Below are 24934 nucleotides of genomic sequence, written 5' to 3' on the forward strand. Positions count from 1 at the left end.
GACCCGGTTTCAGCGAAGAGTGGTCTGAAGTCCACTCTCCGCTTACATCACTGTCATCAGTTGAGGCATCGCGTCATCCCAAGTCTGGATCTGCCAGCTGCATTGATTGATGGCATTCTCAGCGAACCACTCAGATGAGGCTGCTCCCTGCCTCTCCACAGCTTATTGCTCCAATGAACTTGGGAGGATCAGAGCAGGAGCGATGCTGACAGTCTGCACTCGAGGAGTGAGAACTGAGCCATTGGGGGTGTCTGGTGGCTCGGTTCTCAGTGCAGAGACGGCGGGGGACACCTGCCGCATCGGTCGGATGCTGCATCCGCCTAAGTATAATTTTGCAAAAAAACAAAACACACAACACACTCCTCTCCGCCCCCGGTGCCACAATTGGTATGTTGGGGGGGGGGGAGAGAGAGAAGAGACAGGATATCAGTCTGACAGTTATCCTGTTCACACTTATGGGAGTCTACGCCGCGGCCCATGACATCACCGCGGCGCTGGACATCATCTGACACCCCAGATGATGTCCGATAGGATGAAACGTGTCGGGTGACGCTCCTGTTTTATTGGATTTGAAGTGTAAACCCCCCTATTTTTTAATCATGAAACGCCATACAGTATTACACAATGTGCGGTTATTGGTTTTTCATGTATATCATGGATCATTGAAACATCTGATGCAATTCATCTTATCCTTTGCAGTCAGTTTTGGATGCTGAAATAACCTGTTCATTATCGGGTAGAGTCCATTTATCACACAATTGTTCTTGTTGTGGCAGATTGTATTGAGGATATTGCCTGTTTGACCCATGTGCTATATGGTACATGTGTCCACCGTATCTGCTAAGCTTAACCGCGTTACCATATTGATTGTACTTTGAAGATCCATTTGAACTACACAAGACAGACTTTTACACATCTCAATTGTTACATTTTATTTTGATTTAAGATGGACTTTCTCAAGATGGTTTCATATTCACTTTATAATCATCTTTGACCGCTATTTACATATTAATTTACTTTTTACACTTTGTTCTGGCCATTCACATGTGTTTCAATTAGTCCACACTATTGTCCTTTTATCCTTTTTTGCACTATAGGTCTAAAGGGGTGTTGGCAGCTTATCCATTCTCTATGCGCAATTTTTCTTTTATTATAAATTTTCTATATTAAAACATCCAATCCCTTACCCTGTTCTTTAATCTATATCTGGTACCGTTTACATGATTTAGATTAAAGTTGAACTCCAGGCAAAACTTCTACTTCCTGCCAAAGGATTCTGGCGATACAAACCTCTGGTCAGCAATATCATTCGGGTTTAACATGATTAATTTCTAAGCCCCAATTCACTGGAAAGAGTTGATAATACCAGTTCAGTATGGAGAGGTAACACAGGAAACAGAATTATATTATCACAAACTGTAGGTCATCCATCTGGCTGTGCAGAAATACAAGTACTTTTGCAGGTAAAACAGCAAAAAAATGTATTTTTCACCTATTTAAAATGTTTCACTTTTTAAATAACAGATCTTGTGGATGAGGTCTGGCCACAACTATACACGACAAACATTTTATTAGGCAACTTGTTTATTAAGACAATTGCAAATGATGTTCTTTAGAAAACTGATCTGGCTACAGAATAATAATCTGGACATTTTAACCTGTCTGTAAAACAAATTGTAACAAAAATGGTAACTGCTTCAGTCATCAACAAAAGAGCAAAACATGGCAGCAAGCAAGACTGCTCAAGGAGTGTGTAGAGCTTGCCCGTTAATGTATAGCAATGTGATTGGCTACAGACATTCTATAAAAACTTGCATGTCTGTAGAGGCAAAAGCTCCATGTAAAATTATTTTGTATAGTAGCTTTTAACTGGTATAGTAGGAGGCAATATATTTACATTATATAATAAAAAGGCAACATCTGATGACCCAAAATATTACACCTGAAATATTTCATGTAATATGGAATGACTAAAGCAGAGATTGGACCTTAGCAATACAGTACTTTTACATGTTTGGAGACCAGATTGCATAGCCACTTGTCAGAGAGCTGCATTTCCATAGCTCCACTTCCATCTAGGATGTCAGTTCTTCTTCATGCTGAGCATTGGCTCCACTAGTTTATTATGTACATGCATTAAACCTTGGAAGAGAAGAACAAAAAAAGCATTTTAATTGATGATGCACAATTAATGATACCAAATAGTTTTAATCCTATGGCTGCTTTCACACTGCTACTTAGCAAAACTGAGGTAAAAACGCATGTGCGCCTCATTTTAGATGCGTTTCCTATGCGTTTTATGGTTGCCTGCACCTGTGAAAAATGGACACATGACTCCAAACGCACCAAAAAAAACGCAAAGCACAGTGTGCGGTTTGCCTCGTTTTCCATTTCGGGGGGGGGGGGGGGGGGGAGCTGCGGTTTTAAAAACCTCACTAAATATGAAGCGTGCAGGACTTTTCACAGCACACCACACCCGCAGTGGTGTGAATAGTCCAATAGGATTTAAAGGGAAAAATTTTCTTGCAAGGTAAAAATGCATCATCAGGGTGAAAAGGGCCCGTAACATGTATAGAGCAACACTGTTACCGGTAGCAAGTGTATAGAAGACATCTAAAACTAAAATAAATCACAAGGCGCTCTCCGCCTTGGAGCCGTTTGTAATGAGACAAGCCTCATTGAGGATATGCTTCTGGGATTGTGGCTGCACTGACTTTGAATTTCATAGTTTAAGATTTTAGTGAGAGCATCGTGAATCTAATTTTTTTTTCTTCAGCAGGCAATTATTTAATAAGAGAGAAAACTTATTTACCTGCATAAAGAGGGTTCTCCACTTCTAGCAAAACATTTTATTTTTTTTGACATTTTGGATTTAGTAAAAGTCAGTCAGATTTAATTTTTTTCGCCATTACTATTCCGTATATTGTATTCCCCCACTGACCAAACCCCATTGCCATTAGCTCCAAGTTTTTTTCTACAGCACGATAAGTGCATTTCTATTAAAGCAATGTGCTTTGAAAGGCTACATGCCCCAGGGCTTGCTGACTTTTTGCTAGGTATTCCTCCCCCCCACCCCTCTACATTGTAAACGTGTGTGGTTATTTCTTTTTAAATTAGAACTTGAGATAAAATATTTTTATAACCCCTGGTGGGTTTTTTTTCCCCATGTGTCCCATTGGGGAGATTACTCTTGTGAGGAAAAACTCCCTGCAAATTAACAGAATCCCTTGTGGCCACCCAGATCACCAGAATTGTTATCCTCTATTACTTTTCTGGGGACAACCTAAAGCAGTTTGCTTTTAGCTACACTTCACATTTTGATCATGGGTTATATGCAGTCACCTTCAGCTGAGGACACTCGCAAACAAAGCAGTCTCTCGATGTGCTGGTCTGTAGCGGTTCCCACTGCTCTCTCAGGCTTTTTATTGAGGCAGCAGGAGCCAATGCTGTCAGACACATTCCTTTGACGAGGGAGTGGGACAGAATCGTTCTATGGACACAGGCAGCACTGCCCAGGAGCAAGCCTGCAGGAAGCAGCTTCCTCTAGGGTACCACCAAAAAAGAGGAGTCGCCAGGCATGCCAGTGTAGAATCCAAGAGGAGGTTCAGGTCCACACTGTGCAAAACCTTTTCACAGAGCAGGCAAGTATAACATCTTTGTTATAGAAAAACCATTTGGCATACTTATACATTTTAGTGCACAGTCTGCACAAAAAAGTGGGCTTGTGAGACCGCTGCGCAAATACGGTGTGAAAAAAAGTACTGCAATGACCGCCATTTTATTCTCTAGAATGTTAGGAAAAAAAACAATATACAGAGGCCTGGTCCTTAAGTGGTTAAATGACAGCACCTATAGCTAACATTTTGTTTTGTCCTCTTAGTCAGAACATCTGGGTATTTTTAAATGAAAATTACTTCAAAAGCCAAGGGAAATGGATCTGGGATATAAAGAAAACCTCATTTAGGCCATACACACACACCTTTAAAATATTTGACTGTTTTAACTCTAAGTTCTAATGTAGCATCTTCATCACAGACGAATATAGTGCGAGGATGCTGCTGGAAAGCAGATACTGTCCACATGTGATTTACACCTTCTTCTATAGCCTTATACAAGGCAAAAGCTTTATGTGCACCTGTAATAAGGATCAGCACCTGCAAGAATAAAACAAAGTATGTCTATTAGACCAACCAAAATTTAAAATTCAGCATTCCATTAACATAATTAAGTCTTTGCTGTTGGTTTTGCATTTTTTAAAATCAATTCAGCTCTGAAGGTCAGCACCATCTATGGTTTTTCCACAGTAGGTTTGAAGGGGATAGCGGTATCCCCAAAACTGTTAGGATGCTCTTATCTTAGTTTTTGCTGTCTATAGTGCATTAGTGAAATTTCCCTTGTGCGCCTGTCTCAAGACCAAAAAAAAAAAAAAAATTATTAAAAGCCAGCAGCTACAAATACTGCAGCTGCAGACTTTTAATAAATGGACACTTACCTGTCCCAGGGTCCAGCGTTGTCGGCAGCCAAAGCCACCATCGCTCGGTTCTCGACTGCCGCCGCCATTCTCATTGAGGGAATCAGGAAGTGAAGCGCTGCAGCTTCACTCCCCAGTTACCTACTGCGCATGCACGAGTCGTAAGTGGTCCCCGCTATCTCCTGGGACCTGTGTGTTTCCCATGAGACAGCGTGACTTCCCAGAAGTAGGTGCTGATACCTGTATTATACCCCCCCCCCTGAAAGGTGTCAATTGTGGCACCAGAGGGGGGGGGGGGAATCAGGAGTGGAAGTTCCACTTTTAGGTGGAACTCCGCTTTAAGATTGGGTAAAAACAATCCACCCAATATAGTTCAGAGTCGCTGAGATTTTATCTCAGCAGTTGTTATACTTCTTTGTATGACAACACAAGCCAGAGCAAACTCAATGCAGATGGTTCTGTGCTGAAATTTGAGCAAGACACAACGCACAATGGGGCAGATTTACTAAAACTGGTCCCAGAATCTGGTGCAGACATGCAAGGTAGCCAATCAGCTTCTAGCCTCAGCTTGTTCAATTAGGGAATGACAATAAAACCTGGAAACTGATTGGTTTCTATGCAGAGCTGCACCCAATTTTGCACTCTCCAGCTTTAGTAAATAAACCCCAAATGGTGCACTAAATTCCCTAGTAGAATTACAAAATCAGAAACAGCTGAAAAGCACCAAGATAAAAAAAAAAAAAAAAACCCACCTTGAGCTGCACGATTTCTCTTAAAAAATACTATTCCAAGTGAGATTACTTTTTACATAATTACAATACAATGCATTTAACATAATAAAACCGCTACCTCTTTGGCATCCATCACCGTACCCACACCAACTGTCAAGGCCATTGTCGGGACCTTAGAAAGATCTCCATCAAAATATTTAGCATTTGCCAGAATAGTATCCATTGCTAAAGTCTTTAATCTTGTCCTGGATACCAGACTGGACCCGGGCTCATTAAAGGCAATATGACCATCCGGTCCAATACCTATGGAGGAATGACAAAAGTCTGGTAGCAGAAGAATATTATAAAGCTCGCTAAAACACAAATATACATGAGAAAACTGCAGAATGAAGGTATCCTTTAAGGGTCACGTCAAGAGAAAGAAATCAATGTGCTTAGCACTTTGATGGCCTGAGGACTCCAAAGTCAGCAGAGTTTTATTAAAATAAAAATTGAAAAAAACAAAAAGCTAGATGAGTCATGTGACCGGTCAGTCATATAACCAGCCTCTTGGACAAGCATAGAATTGTATCTGCTGCATTAAAGGGCAGGTCCCCCCTAAAAAAAAAAAAAAAAAAAAAAAAAAATGCATAAAAATGCATGTGGTTGAACTGGATGGACTCGTGTCTTTTTTCAACTGACTAACTATGCAACTATAAAAAGGTTAAAAAACAAATAAATAAAAAATGTTTCACTTACCAGAAATGCCTGTTGCTAGGCAGATCGTCCTAATCTGCCTCTTCCTATTCCGCGGTGATATTCGGTCTCCTACTTGCGATGTCTTCCGATGAATGGGACGCGGTGTGTTGTGGGAACTGTGTGTGTCTCAGAACACAGCGTGCCCCATTCACAAAGCGCTGTGCAACTTGTGCATGCGCAGTAGGAAACTGGCAATGAAGCCACAAGACCACAAATTCAGCTGTGCAAATGAAGCTCAAGGTTGCCAGTTTTTTACTGCCCCCCCTGTGATTGCATTGTTCTTTTCTGGATTCTGTTGGGACCCCATCACTGGACATCAAATAGGAAGTGTCCACATCATGCAGGCACTGACATGAACACCTTTGGCGTCTTATGACTGTGGCTAAAGTGGTTGTAAACCCTTACATATACCCAGCAAAGTGATTGGCGATACACAGATATTAAACTAATCTCTCTCTCGATACGTTGTATCCGTTTATCTGCAGGCTTCTCTTCTCTACATTTGTTTGAATTACAGAATTTATAAAACGTATTAAAATGTATAAAATCAGGCGACGCTCTCTCCCGTCACTTTAGAAGTAACTCATGCACTATGGAACAAAGCAGCAGACAGAAATGACACGCAGTGCTTTGGATAGGAGGCAAGTACACACTAGAGGGATATGCATTGTTCATATTTCATGTCTGAGGTTTACAACCACTTTAATATTATGTAAATAAAAAAAAAAAAAAAAAAAAAAAAAGGCATTTTGATCAGGTTTAACCACTTTCAGACCGGACCAATTTGCTGGTCAAAGACCAGACCACTTTTTGCGATTCGGCACTGCGTCGCTTTAACTGACAATTGCGCGGTCGTGCGACGTGGCTCCCAGACAAAATTGACGTCCTTTTTTTCCCACAAATAGAGCTTTCTTTTGGTGGTATTTGATCACCCCTGCGGTTTTTATTTTTTGCGCTATAAACAAAAATAGAGCGACAATTTTGAAAAAAAACGCATTATTTTTTACTTTTTGTTATAATAAATATCCCCCAAAAATATATATAAAAAACTTTTTTCCCTCAGTTTAGGCCGATACGTATTCTTCTACATATTTTTGGTAAAAATAAAAAATAAAAAAATAAAAAAAATCGCAATAAGCGATTATTGATTGGTTTGCGCAAAAGTTATAGAGTTTACAAAATAGGAGTAGTTTTATAGCATTTTTATTAATAATTTTTTATTATTTTTTTTTTACTAGTAATGGCGGCGATCAGCGATTTTTATTGTGACTGCGACATTGTGGGGGACCCATCGGACATTTTTGACACATTTTTGGGACCATTGTCATTTATACAGTAATCACTGCTATATAAATGCAGTGATTCCTGTGTAAATGACACTGGCAGTGAAGGGGTTAACCAGTGGGTGGCAGTGTAGGGGTTAAGTGAACCTAGGGGTGTGTTACTAACTGTGGGGGGGTTGGGCTTTCATTTAGTGAACACTGATCTCTGCTCCAATCACATGGAGCAGAGATCAGTGTCACTAGTTGCTAGGCAGAATGGAGAAATGTTGTTTACAACAGGACTTCTCCATTCGGCCGCTCCGTGAGACGATCGTGGGGATGCCCGCGGCGATCGAGTCCGCGGGTCCCGCGACCGGACTCACGGGGGTCCCGACCAGCGCGTGAGCGCGCCGCTCTCCCAATGGCAGGGCGGCAAATTTAAAGGGACGTACATGTACGCCCATTTGCCTGCCCGTGCCATCGTCGTGCGCTGGTCGGCAAGTGGTTAAGATAGGGGTGGTGGGAAGGAGGAATGGAAATTATCTTGGTGCAGGCCTTTAAGATGCGTTACCCCCCTTTCACACCAGAAGACCAATTGGGTCTGCTTCTCCTTTTTCAGGCAGACCTGACTTAACTGGACTGCCCATTGTTCTCTACAGGGCGGCGGATGTCAGCAGGAATATGTCCACCGTCACCCACCGGCATCTGATCCGGTTCGCTAAAAACAGACAGATGGAGATCCATTCCCCATCCGTGTGGTGGATTGGAGGGCAATCAGATGGAAATGGACATGCAGTCCATTCCCATCTGACTGCCCCATAGATAACAGCAGGCTGTGTCAATGTCTGCTCTGCATAGCAGAGAGGATACAGACCCGTCATTCACCTGCTCAACCGGGACCAGCGAAGAGATCCCCCACTGAGCAGGCAGATCCACTTGGACGGATTCCACTTCGTCTTAAAGGGGTCTTATGCACAATCTCCACATACAAAGCTCCAGAAGGACCGAACCTTGTTTGTAGGTAGAAACTTTGTACAATGCAGCTCACAGCATCTACATGGTAAAAGCAGCATTTGCAGTGTAGATTATGCTTTTGTTCTTGCCACAACATTAATGTTAAAGAAAACTGCAGATACAAGTTGTAATAGAAAATATGATATGAATCTTAAAAGTCTATAGGTTGTAAACATTTTCACCCCTCATGTGCACACAATAAAAATCCTGACAAAGATACGTGTAAAGACAACAATGATAACACAGTTTTATGAAATACCTCCAACAAAGAGCTCAATGCCACCAGCTTCTTTGATCTTCCTCTCAAGCTCATCACATTCGGCCTGTAAATCTTCTGCATTTCCATCCAGGATGTGTGCATTGTTAGGGTCAATATCAATGTGTTTGAAGAAGTTGTTCCACATGTATGAATGGTAGCTCTCTGGGTGGTCCCTGGGAAGTCCTATAACACATCCCCAATTTGGATTGCATTAGAGGTATACATCAGGAACTCGAATGTTTGTATTTCCCTATACTTTCTGTGCTACTGATAATGGTAACAAAGACATATAAAAAGAGGGTAACACTCCCCAATGGGGATCCCTGACAGCGCTCCTATCACCTCATTAATCTAAAACTAAAGAAAAAAGTTCTGGCTTTAGATAATACTTTAAATACAAAACCGCAATGACAGTTCACAAACTGCTACTCTTAATCCACTTTAGAATCAGAACAGTTTGGGTCAGTTTTCTGGTTGTTAATTAGAAGTAGATTCACATGAAACGTTTCCCACAAATAGAGCTTTCTTTTGGTGGTATTTGATCATCTCTGTGTTTTTTTTTTTTGCGCTATAACAAAGAATACAGACTATTCTGAAAGAGAAAAAAAAAAAAAAAAAAAAAAACTATATATTTTTTGCTATAATAAATATCCCCCCAAAAAAAAAATTTATATATATATATATATATATATATATATATATATATATATATATATATATATATATATATATATATATATATATATATATATATATATATATATATATATATATATATATATATATATTTTTTTTTTTTTTTTAATTTTTAGACCGATATGTATTCTACATATTTTTGTAGAAACAAAACACAATAAGCGTTATATTGATTTGCGCTAAAAGTTATAGCGTCTATAAAATAGGGGATAGATTTATGGCATTTTTATTATTTTTTTATTTTTTACTAGTAATGGCAGCGATCTGCAATTTTTATTGGGACCGAGATTGTGGCGGACAGATCGGACACTTTTCACACTATTTTGGGACCACTTATACAAAAATATTTATACAGTAATTACTATCATTGGCAGGAAAGAGGTTAACACTAGGGGGCGATCAAGGAGTTAAATGTGTGTCCTAGGTGGGGGGGGGGGGGGGGTGGAGAGAGACTGCCTGGGGGAGGAGACAGATTGTTGTTCCTAAGCAGTAGTCCTCACCCCTGACACAACATTGATCTGTCTGTTTACATTGACAGATCTCAGTTTTCTCCTTCTCAGGAACAATCATGAGTAGCCGGCGGTCATCGCGGTTGGGCGCCTATGTCACGCGACAGGCATGCATGCCTTATATTTCTGACAAAAACACACACACACACACACACACACACACACCCCATTTATACCATTCACGTAGTCAACTCACCTACATATTCATCCATATTAAAAGTCTTCACATATTTGAAGGATAAGTCTCCATTTTTATGGTACTCAATAAGTTTTTTGTAACATCCCAATGGTGTGCTGCCTGTAGAAAACAAATATACACAGTCTATAAAATGTATTTTAAAACATAGATTTCATCATGTCACAAACATCATCCATCAACAAATGGCAGGTCTAGGATACAGTAACAGTATGGTGTAATATTTTAGCCAATCTAGACTCATGTAAACAGTACTCCAATGTGCATTTTTACATGGCATGGTAGTCTTCCATAACAATGAAATGCAGAACATTGAGCAAAGTCTATTTGAAGGGAACCAAAGTCCACTATTCTACTTTACATTGTGCAGGCCCTTACCCCTTCACAAATAAATGATTAGAAAGTATAAATATATCCATAAAGAAAAAAAAGTTAGGGTTTATACTTCTCGCCTCATTTTCTGTCTTCAGCTAAATCCTGGGAAATACAGAGCAAAGGAAAATCTTGCGTGAAGACACACTCTTGCAATAGACTGGTGTGTCTTTTTGACGGTGACATTTTACATCCAGTGATGTGGAAAACAGGTAAAGCAAGTATAAAGCTATACTTAAATAAAAATGTTTTACACCTACTAACAGTAGGTGATTTTGTGAAGGGGAGAGGGCCCAGCCAACTTGAGAAAACTCTGTACTTTACTGCAAGGTCTGCTTTAAAACGCCTCCTTGGAAAAGCTTCTAAACTTTCACCATTCTACAAAAGTAATGCTTTCATCTCTTCCTGTCCAACCAATCACCTGCCAGAGCAGTGATTATGGGGGAAATCTCCCCTATAGGGACAGACAGACAAACCCCCCCCCCCCCCCCCCCCACATCCACACACGACTAACCCTTACCTACTCTCACAAAACTAAGAAACACTGAGTCAAGTTGAATTTTAAAAATAAAGTATTTTTTTACCTGAATAACAAACAAAAATATAGTGCTTATTATTTAATATTAAGCAAATTATCCTATCCTTTTAAAGAGACATTATTGTGTATTTTTACTGAATACATTATTTCAGCGTTTACATTTTCAGTGTAAATTTTTCATGCGATTTTTACAATTTGACAAGCTTGGTCTTTTTAGAGATTTGTAGATTAGCCACTAGAGGGCGCAAAGAATTTTCATTCACTTTGCCTTCCTCCTAAAAGGAACAAATATGTAATATATTGCAGCTTACTAGTCTTAGGATGTGGTTGTTGCGCTCATTTATAGGTTTCAGACCAAGAAAATTTTTAGCAAGTACAGCAAATACCTGCTGATTTTGTCAGCAATGAAGAGTCCTTGTCACTTACTGAGTCCTTACTCACTTAGGCTGAACTGCAGAAAAAATAAATTTTAATTTTTATTGTCCGTCCCCATCGCCCCCTCCTATAAATCTAATTAACCCTTACGTAGCAGAGAAATACAAAAGCATACGCGTTTGTAGTCCAGGCTGGGTGCCACTCATGGATCCTTCTATAGACGTATTGCAGGAATAAATAGGGACAAGAGGTGTGTTATTTGCCACATTACCAGGTGAAAGTAAGGGAAGAAAAGCCTGGAAAAAAAGAAATGCAGCCATCGCATCAAAGGACTGGTAAGCTGCAATGTTAACTTTGGGGTTTGGGAGAAATATATATATATATATACATACACACACACACACACACACACTTTACTAATTAAGGTATCAGTCAGAAAGTGCATTATCTTCAATCACTTAGGCTTGACTTACAGTGAGTAAAATAAATATTGAGCACGTCACCATTTTTCTAGGCAAATATATTTCTAAAAGGTGCTATTGACCTGAAAGTTTCACCACAATCAGTAACAACCCATGCATACAAAGACACCAAAATAAATACGTTCAAAAATTAAGTTACGTGCAATAAAATGGAGAGAAAGCAATACTGCCCCTTGTCAGTGCAAATAATAGCAGCTGGTTCAGTCTGAGCTAAAAAAAGGTGTCTCATTACCAAGGTGTCACAGAAGAAAAATGGCTCTCTCAAGACCTATGTTGCAAAACATACTGATGCCATTAGTTACAGAAGGATTTCTAAACTTCTGAATGTTCCAGTGAGCACTGTTGGGGCCTTAGTCTGGAAGTAGAAAGAACATTTCACCATAAACCGGCATGACCAGGTGCTTCTCGCAAGATTTCTGACAGGGGAGTGAAAAGAATTTTCAGAAGAGTTGTCCAAGAGCCAAGGACCACTTGTGGAGAGCTTGAGAAAGACCTGGATCTAGCAGGTACAATTGTTTCTAAGAAAACTATAAGTAATGCTCTCAACCTACATGGGCTGTATGCACGTTCACCACATAAGGCACCACTGTTGAGAGTGGAGAAAAAAAAAAAAAAAGCATATGTATTATTTTATTTTTTTGATGTCAAAGTAGAGTATAAGATTTCCTAACATTTGAGCCCAGTCTTGCCACAAAGAGTTAATCCAGCTCTGAGCAATCCTCGTATTGTTCAGTGAGATAAATCTTGACAGAGAAAAACTGTCAAATCCACCCACTTGCTGTGAGTGACAGGTGATTTACATATCTCGTGCACTAGCCTAAGAGACATGCATTATTTTTTCATTCCCTCCCACTCCTTTCTTCTGCTGCTCTGCAATGATTGGTTGTTCCTCACCTCAGCATGATTTGGCATGCTGAAGTCATGTGGGGACTTTTCTGGGTTTTGACTGGATGTTAGTGATTATAGCAGAAGTTCAGTGTAAGAAATACACAAGAGAAAATGCATATTGATAAGGGGAGAGGAGAGGTTGGCGGGGAGTCTGACATCACGACTCCATCCACTGAGCCCTGAAAAATAGACCCACTCATAAAATCTGCAGTTTTTCAGGTCTCATAGCACAGTGGTCATCAACCATGTCCTCGGGGCCCACTAACAGGCCAGGTTTGCAAGATAACTGAAATACATCACAGCTGATATAATTTGCTGCTCAGTGATTGCAGTATTCTAGTCTGCATCTCTCCAAGGTAATACATAAAACCTGGCCTGTTAGTGGGCCCTGAGGACAGGGTTGATGACCACTGTCATAGCAGACAGAGGGGAGACATTTGACAGCTAAGTATACATGCAGGAGGCATGTATATGCTTCTAGATAACCAATATTGCAGTAGTTTAGACAGTATGAGAGTGGGTTTACATCCACTTTAAAGTTTGCTGCACAACATTTAGACAAGCCTGTGAAATACTGGGAGAATATATGTGCACTGTGGGTGCCCAAATTATGTATATGTGTGAGGTGATCTATTATCTCTGCTGATGATCTAAAGAATTAATGTGAGCTAATGTGGAAATCTCCCAAAATCCACTATATACGTGATATCTGCCAAAATGCGTGTGTTAAGTGTGTGTCTATTGACTTGTAACTCAAAAATGCACATGTGTTGCAAGAAAATAGTGAATAGATCGCATGGAAATAAACCATTAAAAATAATAATACATGTGTGCTTAGTAAAAAAATCATATGCAAACCATAAACCAATATCTATAAATTATGCTCTATGTTCAGAATCCTCAAAAAGTGACAATCAAAAAGCGTTTGTGAGAGTACCAAGAAAAAATAACAAAAAATCTTTCAATGTCCAACTCCAGATGACGTCGCTCTGACGAAACGCGTAGGGCGTGGCCTAGGACATGCACCTCATATTGGTATACAAGCAGCAACGCCGGCGCAGTTACTTTTAAGGCGATTTGTCTTTATTGGATATTGTGAGTAACCTGATTTTTAAATAAATAAATCGTTCAACAACAGTATTGCACTATGGTTGTACTTCTGTTTCCTCCTATGTGTAATTGCTAAACGGACTATTTGTGGAAGGAAAAGTGTAAAGCATTCCCCCAGCACAGCAGAAGCAGAGCCCAAGGAAAGCTGCACAGTGGCTCATACTGTGACTGCTCGGTTAACCCATTGTGGGTTTTTGTTCTGGTGAGCGCATATATATACCTTTTTCCTAACACAGAGTGGCGCACCGAAGAGGAATGCATTTAACCCTTCTGCACTAGTCACCTTGCTCTACCCCCCTCATTTGACAAAAATTCCATGCGTTTTCCAGCAACTAAATGATGCGATTTTAAAAAAAAATTCTGTTGGACATTGAAAGATTTTTTGTTATTTTTTCTTGGTACTCTCACAAACGCTTTTTGATTGTCACTTTTTGAGGATTCTGAACATAGAGCATAATTTATAGATATTGGTTTATGGTTTGCATATGATTTTTTTTACTAAGCACACATGTATTGTTTTTAATGGTTTATTTCCATGCGATTTATTCACTATTTTCTTGCAACACATGTGCATTTTTGAGTTACAAGTCAATAGACACACACTTAACACACGCATTTTGGCAGATATCACGTATATAGTGGATTTTGGGAGATTTCCACATTAGCTCACATTAATTCTTTAGATCATCAGCAGAGATAATAGATCACCTCACACATATACATAATTTGGGCACCCACAGTGCACGTAAAAAAGGTTTTAGCGCCAAAGCTTAATTTACACTTCAGATTTTCAGCCTACTCCTACATTTAGGGACAGGTTTCAAGCACAGGCAGCTTTAACCTTTGGAGTTCATTTTAACCCATTTTTATTTGATTTCACTTAGTTTTCCCCCCAACCTGTGGAGTGAACAGGTAGAATTTGTCCATAGCGCAATCTTATTTATTTTATTGTTACTGAGAGAATATAGTCTGGTCAGATGAAACCAAAATTTTCCTTTTTGGATGCCAAAATACACACCATGTTTGGAGGTCAAATGGCAATGCACATTAGAGCTGCGCGATTCTGGCTAAAATGAGAATCACAATTTTTTTTTGCTTAGAAGATACATCATGATTCTCTCGACGTAACATCTTTCACATTATAAACAAAAAAAAAAGTGTATTTTTTCCCCAAAAATTGCGTTTGAAAGACTGGGCAAAAACAGTGCAACATAAAATATTGCAGCAATTGACATTTTATTCCCTAGGGTCCCTGCTAAAATATATATAATATTTTGGGGTTCCAAGTAATTTTATAGCAAAAAATATTGATTTTAACTTAAGAAACAAGTGTCAGAAAAAGATTTAGACTTTAAGTGGTTAAAATTCCTGCATTTACACATTGTTTAAAAACTTGGCAGACTGCCTGGATTTTTTTTTTCACACGGAAGTTTATCCCTTTGATCTAAATAGGAAGAGTTAGTTACAATTTTTCATGTTAAAAACTTGGTAGACTGCCTGGATGTTTTCTTTTGACAGCTGAGTGAGCAGATAAGTCTCTCCACTTGTTATATGAAAGAATCTGCAAACTCTGCAATAGAGATGTCAGGGGGGTCAAATCGAGATCACATTTTTTTTAACGATTAGTTGTGCAGCTCTACTGCACATTACCCCAAAAAACATAATACCAACAGTAAAGTATGGAGCTTGGAACATCATGGTGCGGGTCTGTTTTTTCAGTATACAGTACTGGCAAACTTCATATTATTGAAGAACAAATGAATGGAAAAATGTACCACGACATTCTTGATAAAAATCTGCTGCCATCTACTAGGATGATGAAGATGAAATGAGGGTGGACATGTCAGCAGGACAATGATCCCAAAAACAAAGCCAAGGAAATGCTATTTGGTTTCAACGAAAGAAAATAAAGATCCTGGAATGGCCCAGCCAATTCCCGGACTTGAATCCAATAGAAAATCTATGGAAAGAACTAAAGATCAGAGTTCATAGAAGAGGCCCACGGAACCGTCAAGTTCTGAAAAGTGTTTGTGGAAGAATGAGCCAAAAAAAAAAATCACACCTGAACAATGCATGAAACTAGTTTCTCTATACAGGAGGCGTCTTGAAAAACTGTCATTACCAACAAAGGATTTTGTGCAAAGTATTACATTTCATTTAGCGTATTCAATGCTTTTTTCCTGTATGATTTCATTGCACACATTTTAAAGAGGAGGTCCAGCCCCCCACTACAAATACTGCAGCTGCTGACTTAATATATGGACACTTGTCTGTCCAGGGAGCCCCGCAATGTTGGCACCCCAGTTGATCTTCAGATCGGCTGCAGCCGCCATTACTGGAAAGCCTTTCAGTTTCACAGCCAGTTCCCTACTGCGTATGTGTGAAGCAGAATGCGCTTCAAATTGGCCCAGCGGCGGAGAAGGGAGGAGAGGGGCCGAACTTCCAAGAGGTCCCTGGAAGGTGCCAAATGTGGCAGGGGGTGGAGGAGATGGAGAAGCGGAAATTACACTTTTGGGTGGAACACCGCTTCAATTTCTGAACTCTTGTTTTGGTTTCTTTGTATGTATAGATTGCATGGATTGTTACCAACATGTGGAGACAAATTCATGTCAATAGCACCTTTAGAAATATGTTTACCTAGAAAATGGTTACATGTTCAATACTTATTTTACACGCTGTATATGAAGGAGTATCCACTGTGTAGCACTGAAAGCCACAAAGCAAATCCTGTATATGTAATAGAAAAATATGGCTCCCCTGTACAATTTGAATTATACACAAAGCTGATTTTTAAAACATTTATGCAATTTAAGGGATCTTCGGATCTTCTAGTGCCAGTTGAAGCCACAAAAAAAGTACTCCAGGTTCGTTCCGGATTCATTTCTGTTTGCACTTTTGATGCATTTTACTGCGTTACAGTACAGTTCTGGGCAGGAAAAAAAGCAGAACATTGTACGGATTTGGCTTTCTCCACATCCAATATGCATGGTAGGAGATTGTGACAGGCTCTCTCTCGTGAATTTGTACAAGGGTCCTGTGCACTTTTTGGTTCATTTCAGGTCCAAATTCAGCCCAAAATTGGACCTGAAATGGTGAACAGGGACACCCCGGACCCCTACTGTGAGCGTCATGTAGCAATAGTGTGAACCCAGCCTTAGAGTTTAGAACCACTTTAATGGTCTTTTTTTCTTTGCTTTAAAAAATAAAAATTACAATGAAAAGGATCATTCACACGAGTGGCCAGGGGGCAGTAAAAGCAGACAATTGAGCTGCAGTTTTACTGCCCACACCTTTCCTGACCATCTACCTAAAGAAAGGCATGCAGTGCCCCCCAGAGGTGTACACATGCCTTGCCCGAGATGCTTTGCTTCACAGCCATGGCAAAAAAGTAAACTGCATGTAACATTTAGTGGTGGCTTGGTGGTTCAGCCTTTTTAGGGTTAAACATATCTCTCCTCACTGCCTGGAAAATGCCTTCTGAAAAGTGATCCAACACAGATAGAGGGGCTGCATGGGATGCTGCATGTGGAAACCAGCCTATAGAATAAGGCTGGGTTCACACTTATGTGGGTTTCTCTGCATCCAATTCGCATGACAGGAGAGTGTGAACAGCTCAATGCAGCCGGTTCACACATCTCCTGGGCGGACGTGAAGCGCACTGCAGAAGGGTTCTGTGCATCTTTGGCTCCATTTCAGCTCTAAATTAAGGCAAAATTGTGCCCTCGAAAGGGAGAATGGACGCACCAGACTCCTTGCTGCTCAGCAAATAGTGTGAACCCTGGCCTAAAACAGTGGAAACCTTACTATAAACACAAAAACAAATAAAACTGACAGAGTATAACCTGTGGGTAATCCAAGAGTGAAGTATTTGTCCGGTCCTGGATTGAACTGGATGATACGATTACATATGTACTTTGCTGCCCATTCACTCGCCAGGGAATACTCATCAAGAATTACTAGTCTCATGTTTGTGAGGAGTAGCTCCGTCTCCACAGCATACGGCTCCCGATCTGCAATCAGAAAAAGAGCTAAAAACAAGTGAATTTTTACATAGAATTTGCTCACTTTTAACTTGATATAACAATTACAATTTTATGCACCAGAGATTGGAAAATACACCACAGCCGGTTTATAAGAACTGGAGCAACCAAAATCTTTGATATTTTGGAAAGATGACACCTGACTGGCAGCTATAAGCAACAGCTGCACCATTGGTCTACTTTTCACAAGTCAGCTCCATTTGGTTCAGTCTTCTGCAGACAGAGAAGCTCCATTTAACCCCTTGACACAGTCATAAGCCTTCGGCTTGAAGAAATTGTACCAGGGTGATGCCTGCAGCTGCACGCATCAATCCAGGTACCGTTTTTTTTTATTTTTTATTTAAGAGCAGACGGTCAGCTTTCTTATATCAACCAATGCGGCTAATACGCTGCTCGGCTGTTATAACAAGCAGGAGGGGGATGTGCCACCCCTCACACGGTTCGCCCGGGCTCTCCCATCCCACCGGGAGGCCCAAGCGACCAGCCAGCATGTCCGCTGGATGGCCGGAGACCCAAAGCCAAAATCGGCTTTGAGTGGGTCTCAGATCTAGTAACCCAGAAGCAATGTCATGACATCACTTCCAGTTAACTGAAGCCTTAAAAGGCACCAGATGTAATGCTATTGAAGGTTTTGAAGTGCAGAGTACCTATTACTGTCAAAAGGGTTGTTTACATCCCTTATGAAAGCAATAAAAGTGAAAAAAAAAAAAACTCACTTTTTTTAAGTTCATAAAAGTGTATTTGTGCATTTTTCCCCCCAAAAAATAGAATTTTTTGCTCTCACCATAAAATCCTTTTCTCTGTAGTTCACCAACTGACACAGCTCCTTTCTTAGGCCATCGGGTTGTTACACCACCTTCAGGAGAGGACTAGGCAGAACATGCTAACATGTAGAACAAAACCAGAACTTTCTAGTTCCGCCCAAGGAACGGTCCCTTAGGTAACAACCCCCCAGCCTGCCTCCTGCAGCCTCAGTACGTCAAGCAGTATAAACGTAAAAAATAGGGAGGGGAGGGTGCCGTGTCAGTCGGTGAACTACAGAGAAAATTAATTTCACGGCGAGTACAAAAAAATCCTATTTTCTCTTTCAACGTTCACTGACTGACACAGCTCCCGCTCCTGCTGACCCCACAACCGTAAACAAGGAATGAGCCACTGCCTCGGCCTTCCTGTCCATGGGGTCCTTAGAAGGCAGGAGTACCCTCTACCGGGATCATGGTTACTTTGTTTAACCTGGATACTGGGTGGGGTCTATGACCGGGGGAGCCAACCATTTTTTGAGAATGCTCTTCTCAAAGGGGTAATGCATCCGCCATGTATTTGGGGACCGAAAAGGTCTGTTGCGGTCGACCCCATTCCTTGTATATGAACTTATCGAAATAAGTCAGATACGGAAACACCCTAGGTGTACGGGCTGGCTTACGGGACCCAAAAGGGACCACTACATCAGCAGAGGGATCTGCTGTATCCTGAATTTTCAGGGTATCACGCACAGCTGCGATAAGTGCTCCAACAAGCGCTTTATCACGCACATACCCGGACGGGGATTTATCCTCACTGTCCGATCAGTCCTGGTCAGCATCATCTGAAACAACAGAGCAGGGGTCACCAGCCTCAGCGGGGCCCGAGTCTGCATCAGAGCGCTCCCTGGAGGACGGGGGCCACTTTTTACCACCTTCGCGCCCATGCACCACCTCCATCTTGGCAACGAACGCGTTAAAGACTGCCGACAAAGCGTCCAGGGGCACTGCCTGCAGGCGAACCGGTTGCAATTGCCTGGATTTCAGGGGTTTCACCAGTTTCTGAAGCCATGCTGACCCTACCCTGTCTGCCACCTGTTGGGGACTTAGGACAGTGATGGTCCCACCCGCCTAACTGCTACAGGCTGAGGGGCCCCCACCGCAGGACTCACCACATTGACCGAGTTCTGCGCTGTCCAGCTAGGTATGCCTGTATCCTGTGTCAGCTCCCAAATGTCTGTGAGAGAAAATGGTGCTGTGCTGAGCCCCAGAGGACAGCGCTGAGCATGAAAAACGTGTTCGGGCTTCAACAAAATGGCTGCCGAGCATCCAGTATATAGGACATAATCACAGGGAAAACGGCCACCAGACTACAGTAAAATGGAGTCTGACCATGCTACTCCCTGGTCACACCAAAAATGGTCGCCGAGCACTCTATGCAATGAGAGACAGTGAAAACAGGCAAAAGGAAATGGCAGCAAACAGCGCTACAGCAATCAGCAGACACTGCCCCCAGACATCCAGGGCACAGCTACCCAGCGCAGCCCCCACCCCAGGTGAGAGCACCCCCAGGGGGACCCCGTCTATGGCACACACACCGCTCAGCAGCCCATGCAGCTTCCCCCACGGGGGGGGGGGGGACAGGGAGAGAAGAGGGAAGTGAGGGACCCCCGAAATCCACCTCCCAGGGAATGCCCAGCCCTACCGAGGCAGGGAGAGCTGTACTTACCGGTCCTGACGAGCTGGGAACATTCCATCATAGACCCACTCTCCAATCAGTACGGGGTGGCTGCTGCCCGGGACACTGGCGCAGACATCAGTAGCCCGGTCATATGTGTGCCCGGAGCATTACGCCCACCGGCGGCCCATGGAGCTGAGGGCATGTTGTGGCCAACCCAGTGCGAAGCTCTGGTCTGCACACGCTCGCTGGCCAGGCCAGGGAGACTACAAGGATAAGGGTATCCTGCCTATCACCCAGCCGGCTGTCGATAGCAGATCACAGGATCTTAATCTTGCGCAAAAGGCAAACTTCTGCAGAAAAAAATCCACGGACCGACGGGCCCACGGGCTTCACTAGGTAGAAAAAAAACTGAGGCTGCAGGAGGCAGGCTGGGGGGTTGTTGCCAAAGGGGCTGCCCCTTGGGCAGAACAAGAAAGTTCTGGGTTTTGTTATACATGTTAACATGTTCTGCCTAGTCCTCTTCTTAAAGCGGGATTCCACCCTAAAGTGGAACCTCCGCTGATCGGATCCCTCCCCCCCTCCGGTGTCACAATTGACACCTTTCAGGGGGGAGGGGGGTGGAGATACCTGTCAAAGACAGGTATTTACACCCACTTCCGGGCATAGACTCCCGTGGGAGTCTACGCCATTTCCTGCCCTGCCGCGCTGTCTGCTGGGACACACACGGTCCCAGTGACAGCGCGGAGATTTCCTATTGCGCGACGCGACTCGCGCATGCGCAGTAGGGAACCGGGAAGTGAAGCCGATTCGCTTCACTTCCTGATTCCCTCACCTAGAATGGTGGCGGCAGCAGCCGAGAGCCGAGCGATCGATCGGCCTCGGCATCGCTGGAACCCGGGACAGGTGAGTGTCCATTTATTAAAAGTCAGCAGCTGTAGTATTTATAGCTGCTGGCTTTTAATATTTTTTTTTGGTGGAATCCCTCTTTAAGGTGTCGTAAAAACCCGATGGTCTAAGAAAGGAGCTGTGTCAGTCGGTGAACATAAGAAAATTGTTTTTGACAGACTGCTGAGCAAATACAGTGCGACCTAAAATATTGCAATGGCCGCCATTTTAGTCTCGGCTAAAAAAAAAAAAATCTAGTCATTTTCTAGCTAAATCTAGTTAAATACTGCAACAAGCAACAAGAGTCAGAAAAATGCTTAGGTGTGAAGGGGTTAATGCTAACTAGTATTGAGGAGTTTGCAAATAGCAGCCTTCATACAGGTTGTTCCAAATCCTCTATCCATAGACATCAAAATATTAGAAATCCTAATTTCCATTCCTTTAAAGTGTAACTGGTCCAAGAACCGCATGGTGCTGACACAGACAGGTGTATGGAATATTGAGGGTGCTTCATACAAGTGGGGATTGATGTTTTGCACTGACGAAGCCTCATTTCATCTCAATGGTAGTGTCACCAGGAACAATGCACATTGATGGCAGAAAAACAATGTTGTATCTGGTGACAGATTAATGGGGACATCATTTTTTATAGCAATGTTAACCAAGGGAACTTACCTCTGCGGTGCGATGTACACGCATCTCACACAAATATAAAACTAGCTTTAGAGAGGAGGTATACTGAGTCTAGTTCCACTTTAAAAACAAATAAAATAAAGAAAGTCCCACTTGCTGCATCTTTGGTGCGATTTCCACAGAGATAAAGGGGAACACATGTGTATTAGAAGACGAAAGGCTATTAATGAGATAGAAAGTGCTGCTCACCCCAGATATATGTAGAAATTGGAAAAATTACCCCATGGGGTTTTAATGGTAGCAACACAGGGTAAAGGAAAAATTTCTCTTTGTATCAAAAAAATAAAAAAAATAAAAAAAAATAATAATAATATTACAAATTACAACAAGGACATTTGATGTATTAAAACATGGGCCTGAGAACATGCACAAGAAAACAGACAGCAGTACCTGAGTAAGCAGTGTTATCTGAAAAACAATCATGTAAAGCGCACTATGCTCCCCAACCCCGACGTGAAGTGCGTATCTCCAAAGCTTGCCTCAATCTCCGCAAGATATGCCCCCTCCTAACCAAGGACACCACAAAGCTTCCAATTCACTCCGTGGTCATCTCTCACCTCGACTACCGCAACTCCCTCCTCATTGGATTACCTCTGCATAGTCTATCCCCCTTCAGTCTATAATGAATGCTGCTGCCAGACTCATCCACCTTACAAACCGCTCAGCGTCTGCTACCCCTCTCTGCCATCCCTCCACTGGCAGACACTCACCCAATGAATTTCAAGATACTAACAATAATTTACAAAGCCATCCACAACTCTGCCCCCAGCTACATCACTAACCGAGTCCCAAAAAAACAGCCACACCGTTCTCTTCGCTCCTCCCAAGATCTATTGCTCTCTAGTTCCCTCTTCACCTCCTCCCATTCTTGCCTCCAGGACTTCTCCTGAGCCTCTCCCATCCTTTGGAATTCTCTACCCCAATCTATTTCCAACTCTGTCCACTTTTAGGCAATCCCTGAAAACTTCTTTCTTCAGAGAAGACTTTTCGTCCCCCACCTAACAACTCCGATTTTCATTTTCTTCATCAGCTCATCTCCCACAGTTACTACCTTTTGTATGACTAGACCCTCCCTTCTATATTGTAAGCTCTAACGAGCAGGGCCCTCTGATGTCTCCTGTATTGAAGCTGTACTGTCTGCCCTCATGTTATAAAAGAGCTGCTCAAACTCTTGGCACTATATAAATCCTGTATAATAATACTAATGAGACCTCTGCATGAAAAGTGCAGAAGTGTGTATGGACCCTAAAGTGACAATGTCTCTGTATAGGACGCAGCCCCCTCCCCCTCCATCATTGAACCCAACTGCATCAGTGACCTGGGGGAGTAACACACCCCAGCACCCCCTAAATCCAGCCATGCAGCAGTTATTTACCTGGTGCCCCTGTATTCCCTGCTGCCAGTGATACTGCAAATCGTGGAAGGCCCGGCATCCCTCCAGATGTGAATTTGCCTGGGTCGGCAATGTAGGCCGATGTTGCTATGTTTGCACAGCATCCCTACTGACGATCATGGACCGGGCTTGTCTGTGTCAGCCCACTGGGGCTGCTGTTCTTGCACTGCATCCCCACGATTGCTCCAGACAGGTTTGGGACGCAAGCAAAACCCTTTAAGACCGCAGGTTGGACACCCCTGATCTATAGGGATGCCACCTTTTCTCCAAGTCAAACCTAAACACTTTAGCGGCGCACAGCAGTTTTTTTTTTTTATAGTATAAACTATAGATATACTTTGCGATTAAATAACGTTTCTAATCATATGAAGTTAATCACAAGAGTCTCCCTTTACATCAGAGTCCAAGGAGACCCCGTCTACATCTGAAGCCACAGTGTTCCCCCTTTACATCAGAGAACTCCCCATTACATCAGAGTCCACAGAGAACTCCCCATTACATCAGAGTCCACAGAGCCCGCCTACATCTGAATCCACAAAGTCCCCCTTTACAACTGAAATTGCAGATTTCCCTTACACTGTAGATTCTGATGTAAGAGAGAACTCAGGGAACTCTGACATAAGGGATGCTCTGGGAACCCTGATTTAAGGGGGGGGGGGGGGAGATCGATCCCTCGCTCCTCTCCCATCTGTATGTGGGGGGGGGGGGGGTGTTAGTGTTTGGTAAGGATGAGCTCAGGCGTGTTTGCACGGTCCATGTGCAGAGCCTGCCAGGAAGTCGGCACGGCACTGCACTAATCACAGGCAGGGAGACATTGTGGCTGCAGAGATCGGGCAATGTCTTACTGCCTGTGATCAGCGCTGCGCCGACATCCTGATTGGCTCTGCGCGTGGACCATGCGAACACACCTGAGCTCATCCCTAGTGTTTGGCAACGTTAGAGAAAGTGTAACAGACACTTCCGGCTTAGACAACTGCAGCCAGCAACCCTGCTGGGAAGTCATAGTCCAGTGTGAATAATGTGTCCAGGTTTCAGACCATCTGAAACCCGGACCCATGACTCAAAACCCAAACTATCCGGGTGAATCCTGGACAGGTGGCAACCCTGATCTACCATAAATCCTGCTACAGGGACCCCAGATGTGACTACTACACACTGACCTCCCTGATATCATTATCCTCCACCTTCTCCCTCCATCAGAGACTGGCGGGGGTCATTCCTCAGGACAAGCCGTCCTCCCTCCCAGCACTGGTGATGGGGTCAGTCTGCACTCTCCAGGACTGTACTGTGCATCCTGATGAATGACAGGAGATGACAATTCTCACCTGCGAGCTCATTCACTGAACCACACCTCTCCTCACCCTTCATTGGAATAGCAGGGCTATCACTGTATGTACAAAGTGTCTCTACACACACACAAGGGACTTCCCCTCCACACCTCTACCGGGAACAAACATGTCACCGCCATGACACACAGCAACCCCCCGAACCGGCCACTTGTCTCAAGCAATTCCCATACCTCTGCAGTCTCTGCCAGCGGGTCACCTGACAACTATCACATGATCTCCCTTTTCCCAGACCTGCTTGTCACGCTACGCTCAGCGTGCTCCGACGTCTTCACCACGTTCGACGTCTCTTGGCTGTACTTTGGTTGGCGGAAGTAATATCTAAAAGTATGCATGATCGTTGTCATATGCCGCCATCGTGTGGTGAAATGTATAACTGCAGCCTCATACTACAGCAATGTTATAACACCAACAATTATAATACTACCACAGCTGCCAACTGTCAGTGATGTCCCTCATTCAAAACAAAGTCCCTATGTACCTCTTTCTTCATTATTTGTCCCTCATTTTGGTCT

General features: G+C 42.6%; 1 protein-coding gene across 5 annotated transcripts; it reads right to left on the minus strand.

Annotated features, from left to right (window-relative positions):
• Nucleotides 1-1566: 1566 nt before the first annotated feature.
• On the minus strand, nucleotides 1567-24709 carry GNPDA2 (glucosamine-6-phosphate deaminase 2). Of its 5 annotated transcripts, none has more exons than XM_077477544.1 (7): nucleotides 24593-24709; nucleotides 17484-17651; nucleotides 9877-9978; nucleotides 8476-8658; nucleotides 5321-5505; nucleotides 3980-4154; nucleotides 1567-2142 (listed from the first exon to the last, which is right to left on the minus strand). In XM_077477544.1, the coding sequence occupies exons 2-7, from the start codon at nucleotides 17605-17607 to the stop codon at nucleotides 2084-2086; spliced, it is 828 nt and encodes a 275-aa protein (XP_077333670.1). In that variant the 5' UTR covers nucleotides 17608-17651; nucleotides 24593-24709; the 3' UTR covers nucleotides 1567-2083. The 5 variants fall into 5 exon arrangements, with proteins under 5 accessions (XP_077333670.1, XP_077333671.1, XP_077333669.1 ...); XM_077477545.1 differs by having other exon boundaries at nucleotides 17474-17651; XM_077477543.1 differs by lacking the exon at nucleotides 24593-24709 and adding an exon at nucleotides 24399-24421.
• Nucleotides 24710-24934: the final 225 nt, after the last annotated feature.

This window comes from Lithobates pipiens, unplaced genomic scaffold, assembly GCF_037356315.1.
Source record: "Lithobates pipiens isolate NorthernLeopardFrog02 unplaced genomic scaffold, aLitPip1_a1.2 Scaffold_13, whole genome shotgun sequence".
In the NCBI taxonomy this organism is placed as follows: Eukaryota; Metazoa; Chordata; class Amphibia; order Anura; family Ranidae; genus Lithobates; species Lithobates pipiens.